Source organism: Erinaceus europaeus, chromosome 2 (genome assembly GCF_950295315.1).
Source record: "Erinaceus europaeus chromosome 2, mEriEur2.1, whole genome shotgun sequence".
In the NCBI taxonomy this organism is placed as follows: domain Eukaryota; kingdom Metazoa; phylum Chordata; class Mammalia; order Eulipotyphla; family Erinaceidae; genus Erinaceus; species Erinaceus europaeus.
Window position 1 is genome coordinate 138,747,385 of NC_080163.1, and position 22,116 is coordinate 138,769,500.

At 40.4% G+C, this 22,116-nt stretch overlaps 1 protein-coding gene across 2 annotated transcripts in view; it reads right to left on the minus strand.

The window, feature by feature from the left end:
• TANGO6 (transport and golgi organization 6 homolog) overlaps positions 1-22,116 on the minus strand; it is a 255,388-nt gene that overhangs the window by 176,718 nt on the left and 56,554 nt on the right. For both annotated transcript variants that reach the window (XM_060185257.1, XM_060185258.1), the window contains 4 exons: positions 19,010-19,122; positions 15,869-16,045; positions 13,563-13,701; positions 4,660-4,851 (listed from right to left, as the gene is read on the minus strand). In XM_060185257.1, the coding sequence (XP_060041240.1) occupies positions 4,660-4,851; positions 13,563-13,701; positions 15,869-16,045; positions 19,010-19,122 (621 nt within the window). The remainder of the gene's footprint in view (positions 1-4,659; positions 4,852-13,562; positions 13,702-15,868; positions 16,046-19,009; positions 19,123-22,116) is intronic.

Below are 22,116 nucleotides of genomic sequence, written 5' to 3' on the forward strand. Positions count from 1 at the left end.
CTGATACTTAGAAGAGTCTGTAGTAACTAATATGCCCTCAATTCCCGTTTGCATAAAGAACAAACTTGGGAGTTGATGGAGGGCTCTGTCTCAGCACATAAACCACTGTATGTCTCATTCCCCTCTGCTTCATCTCACATACTAATATGCCATCTGCCAACACACTTTATTGAATTTTTTATTTCATCTAAAATGCCTCTATATGAATTTCTAATAAATAAGATTTTTTAACACAACTATCATACCATGATGGTACCCAAAATTTTCTAATACCTTCTAACACTGCATCTATAGCATTTATTAAGAAATTACAAACCATTGAATTAGGACGTACATGTTGCACTTGATTGGCATGTCCTCCCTCAAGTCCCTTTTAATTTATTCAAATATTTATTCATTTAGTGAAAGCAAGAGAGACCAAAGCACTGCCAATGACTGAAGGCAGGGACTATATCAATGTGTACAATTCCTTTCTTCTCCCCAGTTGGCCACCTTCCCATATATTTTTAGCTATCAATACAACAGACCTACTTCTCTTCTGTGCCATTTATTTCATTACAAATAATAGTTATTTGTACAACAGAACCTCACACATTCAGGACTTGGCTAGTTGCTTTTATATGTCATTAACTTGCTCCTCCATCCTGAGTTTCCTTGATTAGACTGAGGTTGGTGTTCTGGGCTTTGCTTTTGAGAAGAATCCACCCCAGGTGGTGCTGCACACTTCTGACTGCATTAGAACAGGAGGTACAGAATGTCTGCTTGCGAACAGTCTGTGCTGTTTAGGGGGGCATATTGATATCTGTATTAACCCTGAAATCTGCCAAAAAGTGAGATGGATAGGCAAGTCATAAAGCAAAATGGTAGTGGCAGAATCTAAGTGGTCGATATAAAGATATTTGCTATAAAGTATTTTCAAATTTGAAAGCTTTGATAATAAAATGCTGGGAGCAGGATGGAATGATCAATTTGAACCTAGAGAGATAAATCACTGGATATGGCATGTGCCTTGCCTTGTGCATGGCTCAGGTGTGAGCCTCAGCACCGCATGTGATAAAAAATAAAGATTTTATTTATTGATTCATGAGAAATGATAGGAGAGAGAGAAAGAACCAGACATCACTCTGGTACATGTGCTGCCGGGGATTGAACTCAGGACCTCACACTTGAGAGTCCGATGCTTTATCTACTGCGCCACCTCCCGGACCACAATAAATAAAATCTTTAAAAAAATAAAAAAGCAGGTGCATCGCATAATAGTTATGCATAAAGATTTTCATGCCTGAGGATCAAAAGTCCCAGGCTGAATTCCTTGCACTACCATAAGACAGAGCTGAGCTGTGCTCTAGTCTCTCTCTCTGAAATAGATAAAAAAATAAGAAATGTCACGTATCCATTCTATTACTTCCAGTTAAAATTCACAATTATAGGGTATTTACTCAAGTCCTTTGATTTCATAATACTTTTTACACTGAAAATCTTGATTCCTAATAATATTAACAAAATTACTTAAAATTTATCCATGTGTGTGTTTCAGCATAACATATCAATATAACCATTTGTGTCAATAGTAAGACTTTTATGTTCAGGGCTGGGGATACAGCATAATGGCTGCACAAAAGACATTCATACCTGTGGCAACAAAAGTTCTAGGTTCAAATCCTTAGCACCACCATAGCCAGAGCTGAGCAGTGCTCTATGATCTTTCTCTCTGTGTGTATTATTCTTTCTCTGTGTATCTCTCATTCATTAAACAATAAATTGATTAAATTTTAAAAGAAAGAAAAAACCTGCTAAGTGTAATTTAACATTTCTTGGTGGTTCTTTTTGTCCTGATACATTTAATCCCTAACTGAAGGATAATTTAAGAGGACAAGTCACTTTTGTATCAGCCTATTACCACTGTGCCTTAATTGGGAGTAAAGGAAGATTAAATGCCAAAGCTCAATTCATATCAGTTTTTAGAACATTTCCCCTTCCAGCTAGCATCCTGAGACAAAGACAAAAGGTCTGGGTGAAAAAGTCTTGAACATACTGAGATAAACGTAAGAGAAACAAATCACCCTACTGAGTAACACAGGGTCAGTGAACTGAAGGACCAAAAGGCCAGGAAAGAAATCATGAACATAATTCTCATTAAATAGGCACGGTAAGTCAAAGCTGACAGGCAGCTGCAAATTTTCTCAGCAGGAGTAATGATGAAATGCTGCTTAGCAACAACCAAAGGCAGATGACAATAAGGACAATACAAAAAGCTGGAGACTCGGATTTAAGCATGACAACCGTACAATCTCACAACTGACTGTTCACCAACAGAGCAATGAGGAATTCTGGGAAAGTAGTAAAATAAGGAGGCTGTGCTTTATTAATGTTATTTCCTTTTTTTTTTTTAATATTTATTTTATTATTTATTTATTCCCTTTTGTTGCCCTTTTTTTTTTTTTATTGTTGTTGTCGTTGTTGGATAGGACAGAGAGAAATGGAGAGAGGAGGGGAAGACAGAGAGGAGGAGAGAAAGATAGACACCTGCAGACCTGCTTCACCACTTGTGAAGCGACTCCCCTGCAGGTGGGGAGCCGGGGTTCGAACCGGGATCCTTATGCCGGTCCTTGTGCTTTGCGCCACCTGCGCTTAACCCGCTGCGCTATTGCCCGACTCCCTATTTCCTATTTTTTAAAAGCTTGTAAAAGTAATGTCTGAGCCAATAAAAATGTAGGCACTGATTCACATCGTTTCATTAGCTTCAAAACATTTTTTAATAAACATCTTAAAACTTCACAGGTTGTTGTGGAGATAAGCTGTGGGTTAGAGGACCTAAAAAATTAAAAGTGAGGGTCAAGGAAACAGCACAGTAGCTATGCAAAAGACTTCCATCCCTGAGACTCTGCGGTGCCAGGTTCAATCCCAGCACCATAAACTAGAGAGCTGAAAAGTGCTTTGGTTTAAAAAAAGGGGGGGGGGGGCTTCAAAGGGCTGGGGAGACAGTGTAATGGTTATTAAAAAGACTCTTCCCCCCCCTTCCAGGGTTATTGCTGGGCTTGGTGCCTGCACCATGAATCCACCGCTCCTGGAGGCCATTTTCCCCCCTTTTTGTTGCCCTAGTTGTTGCAGCCTCGTTGCGGTTATCATTGCCATTGTTGACGTTGCTTTGTTGTTGGATAGGACAGAGAGAAATGGAGAGAGAGGAGGGGAAGACAGAGAGAGAGGGGGAGAGAAAGATAGACACCTGCAGACCTGCTTCACCGCCCGTGAAGCGACTCCCCTGCAGGTGGGGAGCCGGGGGCTCGAACCGGGATCCTTACGCCGGTCCCTGCGCTTTGGGCCACGTGCGCTTAACCCCTGCGCCACCGCCCGACCCCCTAAAAAGACTCTTATGGGAGCCGGGTGGTAGCGCAATGGGTTAAGCGCACGTGGTGCAAAGTGCAAGGACCTGTGTAAGGATACCGGTTTGAGTCCCGGCTCCCCACCTGCAGGGGAGTCTCTTCACAAGCGGTAAAGCATGTCTGCATGGGTCTGTCTTTCCTCCCCCTCTCTGTCTTCCCTTCCTCTCTGTCCTATCCAACAATGACGACATCAGTAACAACAATAAAACAACAGGGCAACAAAAGGAAATAAATACATAAATATTTTTTAAAAAAAGACTCTTATATGTGAAATTCTGAGGTTCTAAGGTCCCAGGTTCAATCCCCAGCACCTCCATCAACCAGAGCTGAGCAGTGTTCTGGTTTCTCTGTATCTCTGTTGCTCTCATCTGTGTGTGTGTGTGTGTGTGTGTATTATTTTCTCTGTATTTCTCATAAAAATAAAGGGGAGTCAGGCAGTAGTGCAACAGGTTAAGTGCAGGTGGCCCACAGCTCAAGGACCAGTGTAAGGATCCCGGTTTGAGCCCCCAGCCCCCCACCTGCAGGGGAGTCGCTTCACAGGCGGTGAAGCAGGTCCGCAGGTGTCTATCTTTCTCTCCCCCTCTCTATCTTCCCCATCTCTCTCCATTTCTCTCTGTCCTATCCAACAACAACAACATCAATAATAACTACAACAGTAAAACAACAAGGGCAACAAAAGGGAATAAACAAATATATATATATATATATAATAGAAAATAAAGAAAATAAACTTTAAAAAATTCACAGTGATGCCAAGATCATGATCACTCCCTACACCCACAAAATTTGAGCTTCTAATAATTTTCAACATTTGTTATACATTAGAATTATCCATGAAACTTAAAAAATGTCTCTACATTTTTTAATGAGCATAAAATAGGCATGCTGAATTTGAATCCCTAAAAGCATGCTAGGCATCAATATTTTGAAAAGCCTTCCATATTTTATTTATTTATTTATCACTGTGATACATAGTTCTTGTTTGTATAACCATTATGCTATCTCCCCTGCCACACACAGGTTTTGTTTGTGTGTTTGTATTAAAAGTTTTATGAGCATGAGAATCACCACAGGGTTTGTTAGGTATACTGATTCCCAGGACCTAAGACTCTCAGAAAGGTGTGGGCTCAGTAATTCACATACTAACAACCAGCATTCCAGGTAATATGGATGGGTGTTTTCTAATTACACTCAGTAATATTCTTTGAACATTTGGGAGGAAAGAAATCAAAACAGATACATTCTACCAGTCTGAGGTTCAGAATGTAGCACTGACCTGAGTGATGTTTGTGAATATCTGCTCAGACATTCTCTCACACAAAACAGTTATCAGCTGGAGGACCAGCAGCTTCTGCTCCTGATTTTCCACAAGAAGTGTTTGGTGCAGCTCTAGTTCCAAGAGGCTTTTGCTGGAGAAAGGCTTAGTTTTAGACTCTGCTTCATTTTCCACAGCCACTTGAGTCAACTCCTATCAGTGTGAAAGAAAAGAACAATGTGGCAAAAACACAGTAGAACCAAGGACTTCAAAAACACAGCCAGAAAGTTGTCTGAAATGTATATTTAAGGAACTGAGGTTGGAGGAGTGAGTAGCACAATGGTTTATGCAACAGACTTTTTTTTTTTTTTTTGCCTCCAGGATTATCACTGGGGCTTGGTACCTGCACTACGAATCCACTGTTCCTGGAGGCTATTTTTTCCCTTTCATTGCACTTGTTGTTTATCATTGTTGTTGTTATTGTTGTCCTTGTTGTTGGATAGGACAGAGAGAAATCAATGGAGGATGGGAAGACAAGGGGAGAGAAAGACAGACACCTGCAGACCTGCTTCACTGCTTGTGAAGCAACCCCCCTGCAGGTGGGGAGCCGGGGGCTCGAACTAGGATCCTTACACCAGTCCTTGCACTTTGCGCCATGTACGCTTAACCCACTGTGCTACTGCCCAGTCTCTGCAACAGACTTTTATGCCTGGGACACCAGGGGTCTCAGGTTCTATCCCCAGTACCTCCATAAACTAGAGTTAAGCAAAATCTTCTTTTTGGCCACATAGTGTATGTAACTTGAAGGAACTGTATTGAGTGATATAAACCAGTAGGAGAAAGATCAGTACTGGATGGTCTTACTCATTGGTAGAATTTATGAAACAGAGAAAGGGAAAACACACAGTGATGCTTAGAATGCAGTAGTCTATTACAGCAGAGCCAAAGACTGTAAGGGGCTGATAGGTGGGGGAGGCATGATAGCTGGAGGAAAACTTAAGTTAGTGGTAGGAGTGGTGTGCAGACACCTAGCAAGGGGAGATGATAAACTGTACCAATGTGTCAACAACTGTAATGTACGTCATTAAATCCCCAATAAAAGGATACAAAAATAAAATTAACCGTACTCATGTGACAACCATCCTGCAAATCATTATTTCCCCCAATAAAGTGATTTGGAAAAGATAAAAATAAATAAATAAGTGAAACTGGTCTGTGTTCACTGTAGTGTTACTAGTAATTATTTAAAACTGGAAACAACTGTCCAGCAATAAGAGTATGTATAAATTGTGGTATATTTATTATATTCTAACAGGTGATATGAGTGAGCTAGATCTAAATGGATAGCAATCAAATGAGACCTCAAAAGCACAGCTGAGTGAAAAAAGTAACCTTCAGAATAATACATGCATTATACTATGTGTATGGAAATTTAAAACTTCATAATAAAAACTATATATGACACAATGAACTTGTTTGACAGTTCTCTGACTTTTCTGTATTTTTATGACCTCTACTACTAACCTTGTTCCTTGTACTGAGATCTTGGGTCATGAAACATTTTCTTTCTATTTTTTCTTGACTTCTTTTTAAAAAAATGTTTTTAATTAATTTATTTTCCCTTTTGTTGCCTTTGTTGTTTTTCATTGTTGTTGTTTTTGATGTCAATGTCATCATTGTTAGATAAGACAGAAAGAAATGGAGAGAGGAAGGGAACACAGAGAGGGGAAGAGAAAGACAGACACCTGCAGACCTGCTTCACCACTTGTGAAGTGACTCCCCTGCTCCAAGGGGATCCTTACCCGGTCTTTGTGCTTCTGCACTTAACTCACTGTGCTACCGCCTGACTCCCTCCCCCCGCCTTTTAAATTATTATTAGTGATTTTTTTCTTTAATTTTATTTATTCCCTTTTGTTGCCCTTGTTACTTTATTGTTGTAATTATTATTGTTGTTGTTGTTGGATAGGACAGAGAGAAATGGAGAGAGGAGGGGAAGACAGAGAGGAAGAAAGACACCTGCTTCACTGCTTGTGGAGTGAGGACACTGAAGTTGGGGAGGGGGGAGGCCTCCAACCCAGATCCTTGGCCCCTGAGCTTTGTGCCACCTGCGTTTAACCTGCTGCTACCGCCTGACTCCCTCCCTATTAGTGATTTAATAATGATCGACAAGATGGTGGGGTAAGAGGGGTACAATTCCATACAATTCCCACCACCAGAGTTCCATACCCCTTCGCCTCCATTGAGAGGTTTACTATTCTTTTTTATTTATTTATTACCTTTTGTAGCCTTTGTTGTTTTCTTTTTTAATTGTTGTAGTTATTATTGTTGTCTTCATTGTTGGATAGGACAGAAAGAAATGGAGAGAGGAGGGAAGAAGAGAGAGGGAGAGAAAGACACCTGCAGACCTGCTTCACTGCTCGTGAAGCAACCCCCCCTAAAGGTGGGGAGCTGGGGGCTCGAACCGGGTAACTTAATGCAGGTCCTTGCACTTTGCGCCACGTGCGCTTAACCCACTGCGCTACCGCCCGATTCCCAGCTTTCCTATTCTTTATTCCTCTGGGAGTATGGATCAAAGATCTCTATGAGGCACAGAAGGTGCGAGGTCTGACTTCTGTAATTGCTTATGAAGCATTTTCAAACCCTTTTAGGAGACTATTAGATGTTTTTAGCACCTAAACTTAGACTAGTAGATAATTCGTTACTGCGGTTTTGTAGGATTTTCCTCCTACTCTTTTTTTTGGTTTGTTTTTAAAAAAAACTTCATTTATTTAGTTTATTTGATAGGACAGAGAGAAACTGAGAGGGGAGGGGAGGTAGAGAAAGGGAGAGAGAGAGAGAGATACCTGCAGCACTACTTCACTACTCATGAAGCTTCTTCCCTGCAGGCAGAAACCAGGGGCTTGAACCTAAATCCTTATGCATGGTAATACATGCACTTAGCCAGGTGGGCTAAGCTGACCCCCTCCTATTCTTCACATTGTAAATTTCCTTGGGAAGGGAAAAGTCTGCCGTTCCTTAATAACTGATACTATACCAAAGGAACTGATAGTTTAGGGTAGAGATTTCCAACTGAGCCTGGACAATCTGCTTCCTGAGTGATGTGGGGGTAGCATTTGGCAATGTCTGGGTACATTTTTTGGTTACCATAACTGGTAGGTCATGAGTACTACAGATTTCTAGTGGCTAGAATTCAATATTTTAGAATGTGCAGGAAGGTTCCCCATCAAAATATTATACATCCTAAAATGTCAATAGTACCAAGGTGAAAAAACTTTGACTTAGAGGAAAATTCTTTGATTTTGTTGTTGTTGTTGATGGTGGTGGTCAAACAATGTCTGGCGTACCACGTGGCAGTGCACCTTGCTATGTGTACATGTTACCATGCACCAGGACGCAGGTCTGAGCACCTACTCCCCACCTGCTGGGGAGAAGCAAGTGCTGCAGGTGTCTCTCTATCTCTGTTCCTACCTCTCCCTCCCCTCTCAAATTATCTTTGATCCATCAAAGAATTTTTTAAAAGTTAAGTATTTAAAAACAAAAACAATGTGGTCTGGGGGGTGGTGTAGTGGATAAAGCACCGGATTCTCAACCATGAGGTCTTGAGTTCAATCCCCGGCAGCACATGTACCAGAGTGATGTCTGGTTCTTTCTCTGTCTGCCTATCTTTCTCATAAATAAATAAATAAATTCTTTAAAAAAAAAGTCTTTAAAAAAAACCAATTTGTGTAAGCTATTAAGATTACATCTCCTGAGGGGCCTACATAGTGGCATACCTAGCTGATAAGATACCTTATCCCACTCAAGAATCCAGGTTTAAATCCCTAGTTCCCACCTGCAGAGGGGAAGTTTCACAAGTGGTAAAGCAGGTCTATAAGTCTGTCTGTCTCTCTTTCTCTCTTCCTCTCCCCTCCCCCCTCAAATTTTCTCAGTTCTATCAAAAAAAAATTTTTTTTTAAAGAGGGAGTCAGGCGGTAGCACAGCAGGTTAAGCACACGTGGTGCAAAGCGCAAGGACCAGTGTAAAGATCCCGGTTTGAGCCCCCGGCTCCCCACCTGCAGGGGAGTTGCTTCACAAGCGGTGAAGCAGGTCTGCAGGTGTCTATCTTTCTCTCCCCCTCTGTCTTCCCATCCTCTCTCCATTTCTCTCTGTCCTATCCAACAGTGACGACATCAATAACAACAATAACTACAACAATAAAACAACAAGAGCAACAAAAGGGAATTAAAAAAATAAAAAGAAATGTTCTAACCACGTATCATTCATTTCTCCGCAGAAGATAATTCTCAAAACCTTATCTTTAAAAAAAAAAATTTTGGGGGGGGGTCGGGCGGTGGCGCAGTGGGTTAAGCACATGTGGCGCAAAGCTCAGGAACCGGCGTAAGAATCCCGGTTTGAGCCCCCGGCTCCCCACCTGCAGGGGAGTCGCTTCACAGGCGGTGAAACAGGTCTGCAAGTGTCTATCTTTCTCTCCCCTTCTCTGTCTTCCCCTCCTCTCTCCATTTCTCTCTGTCCTATCTGTTGTTAAAATTCGTAGGCTCTTGCTGGCCGGGCTAGCTTCACGGGCGGGTAACAGAGATCAGAGTTAGAGAGAGTGCTTGCGCCGCCGCAAAGAGACAGCGGAGTTCTGTTTGGTGATTAGTTTGTCTTAGTTTATGAATCATTGTTCCTGAATAAAGAAATACAGCTTCCCGGCCCAGCCATTGTCTCCGCGTCTCTGATCCAATTCTCTTGTCGGGGGAGGGCTAGAACAAACCAATGTAAAGCATACGACACCTATCCAACAATGAATTGCGTCAACAAGGGCAATAATAATAACCACAACGAAGCTACAACAAGGGCAACAAAAGGGGGGAAAAAAATGGCCTCCAGGAGCGGTGGATTCATGGTGCAGGCACCGAGCCCAGCAATAACCCTGGAGGAGGAAAAAGAAAAAAAAAAAATTTTTAAAGATTACATCTCCTTGGTATAAGAATTAGTATTAGAATGGGTAGTTGTGTGGGGAGATGGATATGAAAATGGAAGGTGAGAAAACATCTAAAAATTGTCAGCTTCCTCCGGAGGCGGAGCTACGAGCAGCAGATCGCTTTCTCTCCTCTCCTCTCCCGGATCAACTAGGAATACCAAAGGAGACCACCCGGACCGAAACAAGACAGGACTAGAATGACCACAGAAACCCAGTAAATCACCCGTGAGTACAAACACGCGTGGCTGGTGACAGAGAGGAGAGAGGGGCCTAAGGAGAGATTAAGTGACTGCTAACAGTTCGACAGTTTGTCAGTGGAGACACCACCTCCAGTCTGCTCCACCAACAAGGGGACAGCTGAAGGGAGGAGAGGACTCCCCAGAGACTCACCAAGTGCAACTCTGAGTCTCCATTGCTACTGCCCTCAGAATCTGGAGCAGCAACAGGGAGGGACACCAGGGCACAGAGATCTAACCGGGAAACTCAGGAGAAGACCTATACCTCGGTGGCATAGCTGAAGGGCTGTGAAAGTCTCTCTGCATAACCACTGGATTATCTCTGCCACACCCTGCTTTATCTCTTGGTCAGGAGTCAGTGATTAAGCCAAGAAGCCTATTGATAGTTTAAAAGCCCTCAGGCTACCATAGCCTACAGGGAAAAAAAAAAGGCTTTTACACCACTGAACTCCCAACTCAGGGATTGAAAAATCTCTTAACTTATATAAAATGGTTAAAACAACAAGAAAAAATAATGGAGACTCGAACCAGGACAAGAGTCCAGCTAAAAGTCCTCCAGAGGGCAAAGCACAAAACAACGAGTTCAACATCCAAACATTAGCTAAGGAAATAATAACAGGAGTGAGTAAAGAATTTGAAAAAATTGTAATCAGAACTGCAGGAACAACAAATGAGAATATGGAAGAAAATTCTAATTATCTCATGGTTATTAGAGAGCTGAAAGCTGAAATTGCTGAGCTAAGAAGGCAACTAGCTGAACAAGCTAAAACAGTATCAGAGCAGGGCAACAAAATAGATGAACTCCAGAAAGCAGTAGAGGGCAGAGAGAATAGAATCAATGAGGCTGAAGACAGAATTAGCAAGATTGAGGATGAATTAGAGACAACTAAAAAAGAAGTAAGAGATCTCAAAAAGAGATTAAGAGATGCTGAAAACAACAACAGAGTCCTATGGGATGACTTCAAAAGAAACAATATACGCATTATTGGCTTACCAGAGGAAGAAAGAGAAGGGGAGGAAGAAAGCGTTCTCCAGGCCATAATAGCTGAAAATTTCTCTAGTCTAGACAACACCAAAGACATAAAGATTCAAGAAGCCCAGAGGGTCCCAAACAGAATTAACCCAGACCTAAAGACACCAAGACATGTCATACTTAGATTGGAAAGGAATAAGGATAAAGAAAGGATCCTCAAGGCTGCAAGAGAAAAACAAAGAGTCACCTACAAAGGAAAACCCATAAGATTAGCAGCAGACTTCTCCATACAAACACTACAGGCCAGAAGAGAATGGCAAGATATCTATCGAGTGCTCAATGAGAAAGGCTTTCAGCCAAGAATACTATATCCTGCTAGACTGTCGTTCAGACTAGATGGGAGCATCAAAATCTTCTCAGACAAGCAACAGTTGAAGGAAGCAACCATCACCAAGCCTGCCTTGAAAGAAGTTCTGAAAGATTTCCTATAAACAACCAGACCACCACAAATAGAACATATATCAAAACACTCTAAAACTCTACAAGAATGGCATTAAAATATCTTCAATCTTTGATATCAATAAATGTCAATGGCCTGAATTCACCTATTAAAAGACACAGAGTAGGAAGATGGATCAGAAAACACAACCCAACAATATGTTGTCTACAGGAAACTCACCTAACGCAACAAGACAAACACAGACTTAAAGTGAAAGGAAGGAAAACTATCATTCAATCCAATGGCCCACAAAAAAGGGCAGGAACAGCTATTCTCATATCTGACACGATAGACCTTAAAATACATAAGATTAAAAAAGATAGGAATGGACACTACTTAACGCTCAGAGGATCAGTCAATCAAGAGGACTTAACAATTATTAATATCTATGCACCCAATGAGAAGCCATCTAAATACATCAAACTTCTACTGAAAGAGCTACAGCAATATATTAACAGTAACACAATCATAGTAGGGGACTTCAACACCCCACTATCTCAACTTGACAGATCATCCAGGAAGAAAATCAGTAAAGACATAAGGGAGCTAAATGAAGAGATAGATAACCTAGAACTATTGGACATTTTCAGAGTCATTCAGAGCAAGTTTTGGTATATATACACAATGGAATACTACTCAGCTGTAAAAAATGGTGACTTCACCGTTTTCAGCCGATCTTGGATGGACCTTGAAAAAATCATGTTGAGTGAAATAAGTCAGAAACAGAAGGATGAATATGGGATGATCTCACTCTCAGGCCGAAGTTGAAAAACAAGATTAGAAAAGAAAACACAAGTCGAACCTGAAATGGAATTGGAGTATTACACCAAAGTAAAAGACTCTGGGGTGGGTGGGTGGGTGGGGAGAATACAGGTCCATGAAAAATGATGAATGAAATAGTGGAGGTTTTATTGCTAAATGGGAATCTGGGGAATGTTATGCATGTAAAAAAAAAAAAAAAAGAAGTAGAAACGCAAAGCAGAAATTGACTGAGTTTGGAGTATGGCACCAAAGTAAGAAAGCAGAAGTACACTAGAGTTTGCAGTGAGTACCTCCCTAATACTTCCTCTCCACTTTTCCAAGCTTTGGGTCCATGATTGCTCAACAATTTGTTTGGCTTTGTATGTTAGCTCTCTTTTCAGTCACCAGGTTCCAGGTGTCATCAGGATGCCGGCCAGACTTCCCTGGATTGAAGACACCACCAATGTGTCCTGGAGCTCAGCTTCCCCAGAGACACACCCTACTAGGGAAAGAGAGAGGCAGACTGGGAGCATGGACCGACCAGTCAACGCCCATGTTCAGCGGGGAAGCAATTACAGAAGCCAGACCTTCTACCTTCTGCAACCCTCAATGACCCTGGGTCCATGCTCCCAGAGGGATAGAGAATGGGAAAGCTATTAGGGGAGGGGGTGGGATATGGAGATTGGGCGGTGGGAATTGTGTGGAGTTGTACCCCTCCTACCCTATGGTTTTGTTAATTAATCCTTTCTTAAATAAAAAAAAATAAAAAATAAAATTAAAAAAAAATAATAATAAAAAATAAATAAATAAAAATTGTCAGCTTCAGGTTTTGGAAGTATTAGCCCTGATTCCCTCCTTGAACTCTCTCATACCCACACCAACCTTACACTTCACAGTCTTACAGTAGTCACTTTGTTTAGGGGAAACAGTGGTGAAGACAGGACTAGTAGAGTGGGGCTCAGCAGTGTAAATACAGAGCCACAGACTGGGGTCCAAGAGACTGTCAGAGATTAAGGCAAAAGGAAGCACAACCACCAGCACTAAGAAACAAACCCGGAAAAGATTTCATGTAGTTACAACATGAAATGAGAAAGGCAGAACTGCTAAATCTCCTTTCTAAATACCTGACAAAACAACAGTCAGAAAGGATAAGGGATTACTCTAGAGCTGTAAAACCTGCTATTAACTTCAAAAGAGCTCTTATTGTCAACACAGAGCAAAGATTAACCCTTTCATAGATCAACAGTTCTGCTTTGGCCATCTCTAAAATTGCAGAGCAGAATCCCTTGGAGAGTAGTTTGGCCATATGTGTATTGCTGAATGTAAGTTTCTTTCTCTTACCAACAAAAAGGCTAAAAGGCTAATAGAAAGTAATTAGTTTAGTGTATGTTGGGGATTTTTCCTAAATTAAGACCTCAATTTTAGGACCTAAAAGTATGACTACCTTGTAAATTCACAGGAGCTCTCAGTTTACTCTGTAATAAAGCTGATCATGAATCCCATACTTCTTACCTTCAAGCAGAGGATGAAGAAGTCACCTGCCAAACCACACTCTTGGCAGTGGGATAGCAAATCGCCAAGATGTTCTACCTGGCACTGCTCTGAGGACACCTTCTGGTACAAAGCTTCATCTTCATCTTCATCTTCAACACTGCAATTCATGGTAAGAGTCATCTTGGCTATCTCATCACAGTGGTTTTTTTTTTTTTTTTTTAAGTCCTATAACATCTTTTATTCAAATGTAATGTGCTGGGGGCCAGGTGGTGGTGCAGCCCTTAGAGCACATATATGACAATGTACAAGGGCCCAGGTTCAATCAACTAGTCCCCATGTATAGGGGGGAAGCTTCATCAGCGGTGAAGCAGCACTGAAGGTGTCTCTCTCTTTTCCTTTCCATCTTCCTATTCTCTTTCAGTTTCTTTCTATATCCAATAAATAAACAATTTTTAAAAAGCAACATGCTGTGTCTACATAGTAAATCATTAGAAAGATCTTAAAACTCATTCAAATAATTTCCCTTTTCCTCTATGCTGAAAAAGTATTATTTTAAAAATGTATTTTATTTATTTACTTTTATTATTGGAGACGAGAGAAATTAAGGCGAGGAGGGAAGATAGATGGAAAGAGACAGAGACACCTGCAGCTCTGCTTCACCACTCATGAAGCTTTCCCCCTGCAGGTGGGGACCAGGGGCTTGAACCTGGGTTCCTGTAATGTGTGTCACCGGCTGGCCTTAAAAAAAAGTATTCTTAGAAGCAAGGTTATTATGTCCTGCATGGTCATCTGTTCAGATGGGGAAAGAATTCATGAAGGAAACAGATTTTATGATGAATGTTAAAAAAAAAAAAAGCTAATGTTGAGGAATTACTATTATTTCAGTAAATCACAAACACAAAGAACAAAGATAATGTAGGTTGTGTTCGCTATAGAGGAAAAGAGATAGAAGGCTGCACAGTGAGGATGGATACCAGGTGTCTTACATGCCAGTCAAAGGTACTTGGGCTTTTTTGCTTGTTTGTTACTACTGAACATAGAAGGGGTATGGGCAGGAGAAAGACGGGTGGGTAAGAACCAATCTGTTGAGATAAGAAATGTATAAAGGTTCAGACAGCTGAGCAGGCCAAATGTGATTTCCAGGTAACAAAATATGGCTTAAGTTATTAAAAAACAGTGTTATTATTTCCACAGTAAGTTCAAGAAAGTCCTAATGAGAGGCCCAGAAAAAGGGACAATGGACCTGAATTCCATCCCTGGTACTACACAAGCCCAGAATGATGATGTCTTCGCTGTCTCTCTCTTCTACTCTTTCTCATTAATAAATAAATACAACTTATAAAAATCATTTAAGAAGATGGTCTTCATAAGATTCTAAGGTTTTTAGTTTTAATCCATCTGATAAATGAAAAAGTCAAGACACAGCATTACTATACTTATCAGCTGAGCAAATACAAAGGCATGGGAGACGGGCCAGAAAATAAAACACTAAAGTAATCAACAGAATAGAGGTTGGTTTTTATGGTTTGTTTATTTGTTTGTTTTAAGACAGAGATAGAGAGGCTGAGAGAAAGAAATTATAGCGCCAAAATGCTCTTCAATGCTTTAGACTTGAACCTGGGTTGTACACATGGCAAAGTACTATCAAAGTAAGTTATTCTGCCACCCCTTTCATTTTTTCCTTTTTTTTCCTTTACATTAAACAAAGAGTGAGAATTACTTTTGTGATTAAAGTATCAAAAAAAATTTCCAACTAAATTAAAGGTAAAAAAGGGACAGATGTTGTCTCACCTCATAAAATAAGTACAATTAATAAAGCTACTTTGACAGACCATCTCACTGGTCAGTGTGTCCCAGTTTGTCAATTTAGTATTAAACTGAATGAATAACTCAATGGCAGAATGAATCACTAAGCTTAGGACTCTTAAGACAGCTACTAGGCAATTTCTCTCACAAAATAAGTCTGATTCAGAAAACATATCTACCTACCATTATGACAGTCAGAAAAAGTACTAAATTGTAGTGCTGAGAGTTAGCATGCACCTACCTACCCTTTACTCTGACTCACTGCGAAGACATTGTGAAGTAAGTGGGTTTGTTGTGATACAGGGCTGTGAGGCTCTAGTAAACTGCACCTATTACTAGCTGACGTCCTGAAAAAAAAAACCTGCAGGACTATTTAAGGCTCACATTTCACTTATAGATTTATAAACAGGAGCACCTGCATTGTCTATTTCTTCTTCCCTTTCTACCAGCGCCCCTTAGTGGATGAGTGACAGGATGGTCTTAACTCTGAAGAGATAGTAAAGGATAGATGGACTCACCAAATGGCCTCTTTGACGGTAATCAAAATGCCGCCCTGAGTGGCAGCTTTAAACTGACACAGGGAATGTAGAGAGGGCATAGAATTGTCTAACCCTGAAAATCCTTTCAGGCTGGCAATTGCCTTCTTCCTCTCCAGCTTCCCCAGAATCCATAATAAGATCTCTTGGCATAGTGACCTGGCAGAAAAAGCAGTTATAAATAAGCTTGTCATCGCATGCTACATATCTCACAAGCTAACATTAACAATGAAAGAAAGACTGTCAGGTTCCAGCACATTTTAAATGCTGGCACATTCACCTAGTATTTATGTAGCCCACAAGTGCAAAGTATACGCCTTGCGAATGTCAGAATGCAAATATCCTGAAATTCCATGAACTTGTAACTAGTCCTTGGCTCTAGAAGCGAACCTGATATGACATATAAACTCCATATGATTTATTTTTTAATTTCAAGTGTACATTTGCTTTGAAGCAGACAAGATGAGAGAAAGCTCACACTGAGGACTGCAAGATAGTTCACCCAGAAGAACACCATTTACCATGAGTTAGGATCTGGGTCTGAGCCCCAAGACACTACCTATGAATACCATGCAAAAGGAAAGCTTCAAGGGTGGTCAAATGGTGCCCCCCCTCTCTCTCTCCATATATATATATATCCCTGTCTCTCACTTCTCACTTCTTATTTAGCCTCCAAGGTTATCGCTGGGGCTTGGTACTTGCACTACAAATTCACTGCTCCTGGTGGCCTATTTTTTTTTTCTTCTATTGGATAGGACAGAGAGAAATTGAAAGATAAGGGGAAGGCAGAGAGGGAAAGAGAAAGATAGACACCTGAAAACCTGCTTCACCACTTGTGAAGAAACCCCCCTGCCTGTGGGGAGCTAGGGCCTCAAACCAGGATCCTGGGATGTATTGGATCGACCTTCTCGTGGTGCATCCCATGAGTACCCACTCATTGGGGAAACTGACGATCCTTCCTAGCCGACTGAATCCACATGGATCCCAGTCACTTTCAAAAGCCATTGACTGGCTATGGAAGAAGGGCAAACTCTAGAAGAGGAAGAACCGGGATCCTTGGGTGGGTCCTTGCGCTTTATATTATGTGCACTTAACCCAGTGAGCCACTGCACAAACCCATATTTACTTTTTAAATAAATAAATCTTTTTAAAAAGATATTTTAACTTATTTTAATGAGAGACACAGAAATATAAACACACACACACAAAGAGAGAGAGAGAGAGAGAGACCAGAGCACTGTTCAGCTCTGGTTTATGGTGATGCTGGGGATTGAACCTAGGACCCTTGATGCCTCAGGCATGGAAGTCTTTTTGCATAACCACTATGGTGTCTCCCTAGCTCTCTCTTACTCTCTATCAGTGAAGAAGAGTTTACTAAGAGCAGTGGAATCATGCAGGCATGAAGGTCTAGTAAAGTCCTGCTGGGGAAAAGGAAAAAGAAAAAAAGAAAAGAAAAATTAAAAAGCAAGGAAGCTTACACAGATAAAGTACTATTAGTGGAACCAAGAGTTGATGACCAAGAAACAGAAAACCAAAACATTAACTTTGCTCTTTAACCTATTCCATCTGTACCAGTCAGCTTATGAATAGATAGATAAATGCTCCATTTTTCAACTTCAGCTTCTAATGAGGGCATGATACCATTTTGAGAACATGAGCTTCACAGTTATAAGAAGAGCTATTATATGATGGTTCTTTGAAACAAATTCACATATTTATAGCTTCTCTGTCACACTGCATTTTCTTGTATCACTGCCCTAGTGGCTATAGGTTACAAAGCTAGGTTGACCAAAAGTTAAGAGTCAGAGGTAGTATATAAGCTTTAAATAACATATTCAATGAAGTACTTTCCTTCACCACTTAGTGGTGAAGATAATAGCTAACACTTGTTTTTTTAAACTTAAAATTTTTTATCTTTATTTATTGAATAGAGTCAGCTAGAAATCACGAGGAAGGGAGGGAAGGAGAGAGGGAAAGAGAGAGAGAGAGAGAGAAAGAGAGAGAGATCTGCAGCATTGCTTCACAACTCAGAAACATTCCCCTTGCAGGTAGGGGCCAGGGTTCTTGCACATTGTAACATGTGCCCTCAACCAGGTGTGCCACCACTCAGCCCTATAGTTACCATTTGTTAAGCCTACTAACTGCTATGGACAGTGCTAACCACTCTAATGTGTAGTGAGTCTTCATAGTAACTCTATAAAAGCACTATTATTGTACACTGGATTACATGTGGGGGATTTCACACCAAAAATCAGAATTCTGAAGGACTTTAGAAAGACTAGAAGTTCTTATAAAGAGGAAGAAATGACTTTAAAAGCTGATACAACATAAGACCTACTTAAATTCCAATTCAAAAGATTATTTCCTGGATGAAGAAAAAACTCTTTATTCTAAATACCACTAACACCAAATCCAAGTCTAAATTACAGAGTGTCACACTTAGCTCCAGATTTCCCCCAATTTGATTTCTTTTTTTTTAAAGATTTTAAAAAATATTTATTTATTTATTCCCTTTTGTTGCCCTTGTTTTATTGTTGTTGTTATTGATGCAGTTGTTGGATAGGACAGAGAGAAATGGAGAGAGGAGGGGAAGACAGAGAGGGGGAGAGAAAGATAGACACCTGCAGACCTGCTTCACTGCCTGTGAAGTGACTCCCCTGCAAGTGGGGAGCCAAGGGCTTGAACCGGGATCCTTACGCCGGCCCTTACGCTTTGCACCACCTGCGATTAACCAGGGGCACTACTGCCTGACTCCCCCCCATTTGATTTCTAACTCCCCACAAGGCAGTTATGATCTAGCCTTGATTTCCTTCTTCCTTAGGCATGTAGTTCCAGTATTTCACACTGATCAAACAGAGGCATGTTTACACATGTAAACAGGGATTCATCACTGATGTCTGAGATAGAGGGTAAGGAAAGTCATTCTAAAAACAACATCCAATCCCCTGCAATTTGAAACTCTCATTGCAGCAGCAAACTAAAGGAATTTCCTAATGTTTTCCTAATTTTGAGGGAAAAAAATGATTACAAAGTGACTTAAGTTTTATATTCAAAATAAGAACAAGAACAATGTGAAGAAAAAGATTTCACTGTGAACAAACAAGGTGTTCCAAATTGTTTTACCTGAGGTGAGACACACTCTGTTTAGTGAAACAATAGAGAGAAAAGAGCACACCCAGGACTGGGAACAGGGAATCCATCAAAACTGTTACAGGTTCATTGCTGACCACGTACACCTAAGGAAAAGGAAAAAGGTTTTGTGACTACAATGGGAATCAAGCACCATTCACTTACTCTAGCCATAAGGTTAATAATTTTAGCTTTCAGCTAATGATGACATTTGAGATTGGTACACAGGCTGAAACCCAGAGACTATATTGGAGCAGTGACCTCTCCTGAATGCAGCCTGAACTGTGGTAAAATGGGCAAATGAACTTATATTCTGACCTCTCTTTCTTTCTTCGTTTCTTTCTTTCTTTCTTTCTTTCTTTCTTTCTTTCTTTCTTTCTTTCTTTCTTTCTTTCTCATATTCTGGCCTTCCTTCCTTCCTTCCTTCCTTCCTTCCTTCTTTCCCTTCTTTGGATTGCCTCTAAGCCAATGAACTTGCCTACTAATCTGTTCAGTAATTCTTTTACAGCTGAAGACTCTGCTCTTGGGAATTACTCATAGGAATTAAGCAATTGCTATCAAATAGGAAAACTCAAAACTAGATTTGAAATAAAACTCCAAACCATACCTTGCTCTAGATTTGTTACCTTTAAAAGGAAACTACCATGTAGGTGTGTCCTATTCTCTTCAATTTAATCAATGTTCAAAGAACATTTCACTCAAGGTCTGGTGAGACAGCTCACTCGGATAGTGCACTGCTTTGTCATGTGTGTGTGACCCACCAGGTTTGAGCCCAGACCCCACCACATTGAAGGAAGCTTTGGTGCTGTGATCTCTTCCACTATCTCTTTCTATCTAGAGGGGGGCCGGGGGAGAGGGAGAGAGAGAAGGGGGCCAGGCTGTGGTACACCTGGTTGTGTGCACATGTTACAGTGCATAAAGACCTGGGTTTAAGCCCCTAGCCCCCACCTGTAGGAAGGAAGCTTCATGAGTGGAGAAGCAGGTCTGAAGTATCTCTCTATCTCTCTCCCTCTCTATCTCCCCCTTCTCTTTCAATTTCTCTCTGTATCTAACTGATAATAAGCAAATAAAAATAAGAAAAAGAAAGGAAACTATACTCACTGTGCATCTAGATCTGCACTGGCTTCACAGGGTTAAATGTGTGAGGATGCTGCCTTGCTATTAACAATAACTATGTCATATGTTTTAGATGTACCCTTCAAAAAGGCTACTGAAAGTACATTTAATGAACTTTTGATGAATGCCCACAGGGATCAAAGCATTGTCCTATGTACTGTTGTGAATAGAAAAATAAGTAAGAGACTTCATCATTGCTTATGACCTATTGTTGCTTATGATTGAAGAACTAAGAAAACTAATAGTAACAATAATATATTCAATGCAAACAATTGAAAGTATTGAGTAGTGCAAAATGCTATTCAAAACTCCAAACATAATAGGAATTCAAAATGTAATTGCTAGAAAAAAAAATTAAAACTTGATAGTGTGGACCGCAATCCTGACAATAAAAGAAAAGAAAGGCGTTGACATGATTCTACTCTTAATACGTGAGCTGGAACTCTGCTAGGTATTTTCTCTTCTAGGGCTATGTTAGATTCTTTGAAGAGTCAGCTTATTTAAATTATAACAATCTTTCAAGGTCTCGGCAGCCCTATTTTAAAGGAGGAAAGGGAAGCTTAAAGAGGTTCTTATTTACAGAAAGAATGCTGAGGCATAAATCAAGGCTATTTATGGGGAAACTAAAGGTCATGGAGGCACAAACTGGGGGAAAAAAAAATCTCTGTGCTTTTCCAGAGAGCTCTGCCTCTTTAAATCACCTCTTGAGTTTTCATACTCCTTAAGCCTCCTGACTCCTCTGCAGAGCTAGATAACCAAGGAGCCAGCTTCCTGAGCATGATCTAATCTCCATAAACCCAGCTAAATTAAGTGCATTGTATGGCAGTGTTCAGAAGCAATATGCAGGCCTAATTATGATATCGCCAATTACAGACACTAAGAAAGAGTTCCCCCAGATAAGGTAAGAGCCTATTGTTTGGCTCTGGCTCCTGTGTTCCCAGAGGTAATCCCTGTGGAGCCATCCTTCCTTAGCAGTATCTTTTCATACCAAATCAAATCAAAACAAAACAAAAAAACAAAAACGAAGAGCCCAGATGGAGTTCAATTTCCATTATTTACTGGCCTTATTGCGCCAAAGCACCTCAAACTAACATTTCTCAGGGATTTATGTTGTTGAAAAATCCCTCCAACCCTTATATATTCTTCTCACACTTTTTCATACATGAAATAAATACTGCCTTTATATTGGGGGGGGGGGCTTCACAACTATTAATAGACATTATTTTATATAAAGATTCAGCAAATCTTTATATAAATGTTTACTGAGTGCCTATTGTATGGGAGACATATAGTAGTAAATGATCTACTTCAAAGGAGCTTCCCCTCTAGTGGGGAGGAGAGCACATCATCTATATTGTCAGATCACGACAAGTACGATGAACAAAAACAAAGCAGGTTAAAGGAACAGTGTGGAGCATGTAGAGAGAGAATTAAGACCAATGCCTGTCAATTTATCAAGTAGCAATCCATTAAGCTCACAGAGAGGAATATAGAAACAGGAATTGTTCTTTTTCAAACCAGAAAGACTTGAGGTAAAGTCTCCTTAGGTTCATTCTGTCTAATGATTTTTCTCTGTGATTCCTCAGAGAACTTGAAAGGCCTCTGCTTGACACAGATAGGATTGCCATTTCCTTTTCCACATCTCCCTCCTTCCAAACTTTCTTGGAGGAAGTACACTCATTTTATAAAAGTTTTGGACTGGGCATCTAAAACCAATCATAAAAATCCAGTTCCTTATATCTACCTACAAAGTTGTTCTGCACCCTAAGCTGGTTATATTTTGCAGATGTATGCAGTAGTAATTATTAAACTGATCTGGCCTAAGTTATATTTCTCCCATAGTTTTGCCACATATTGGAATATTAAACTGTTCATTCACTAATTCAAGTTTTTATTAAGCATCTAACCACCATTAATGATCCCTCTCCTCAAAATTCCAATGTTTTAAAATTTGTAACAGATAATTCACACACACACACACACAC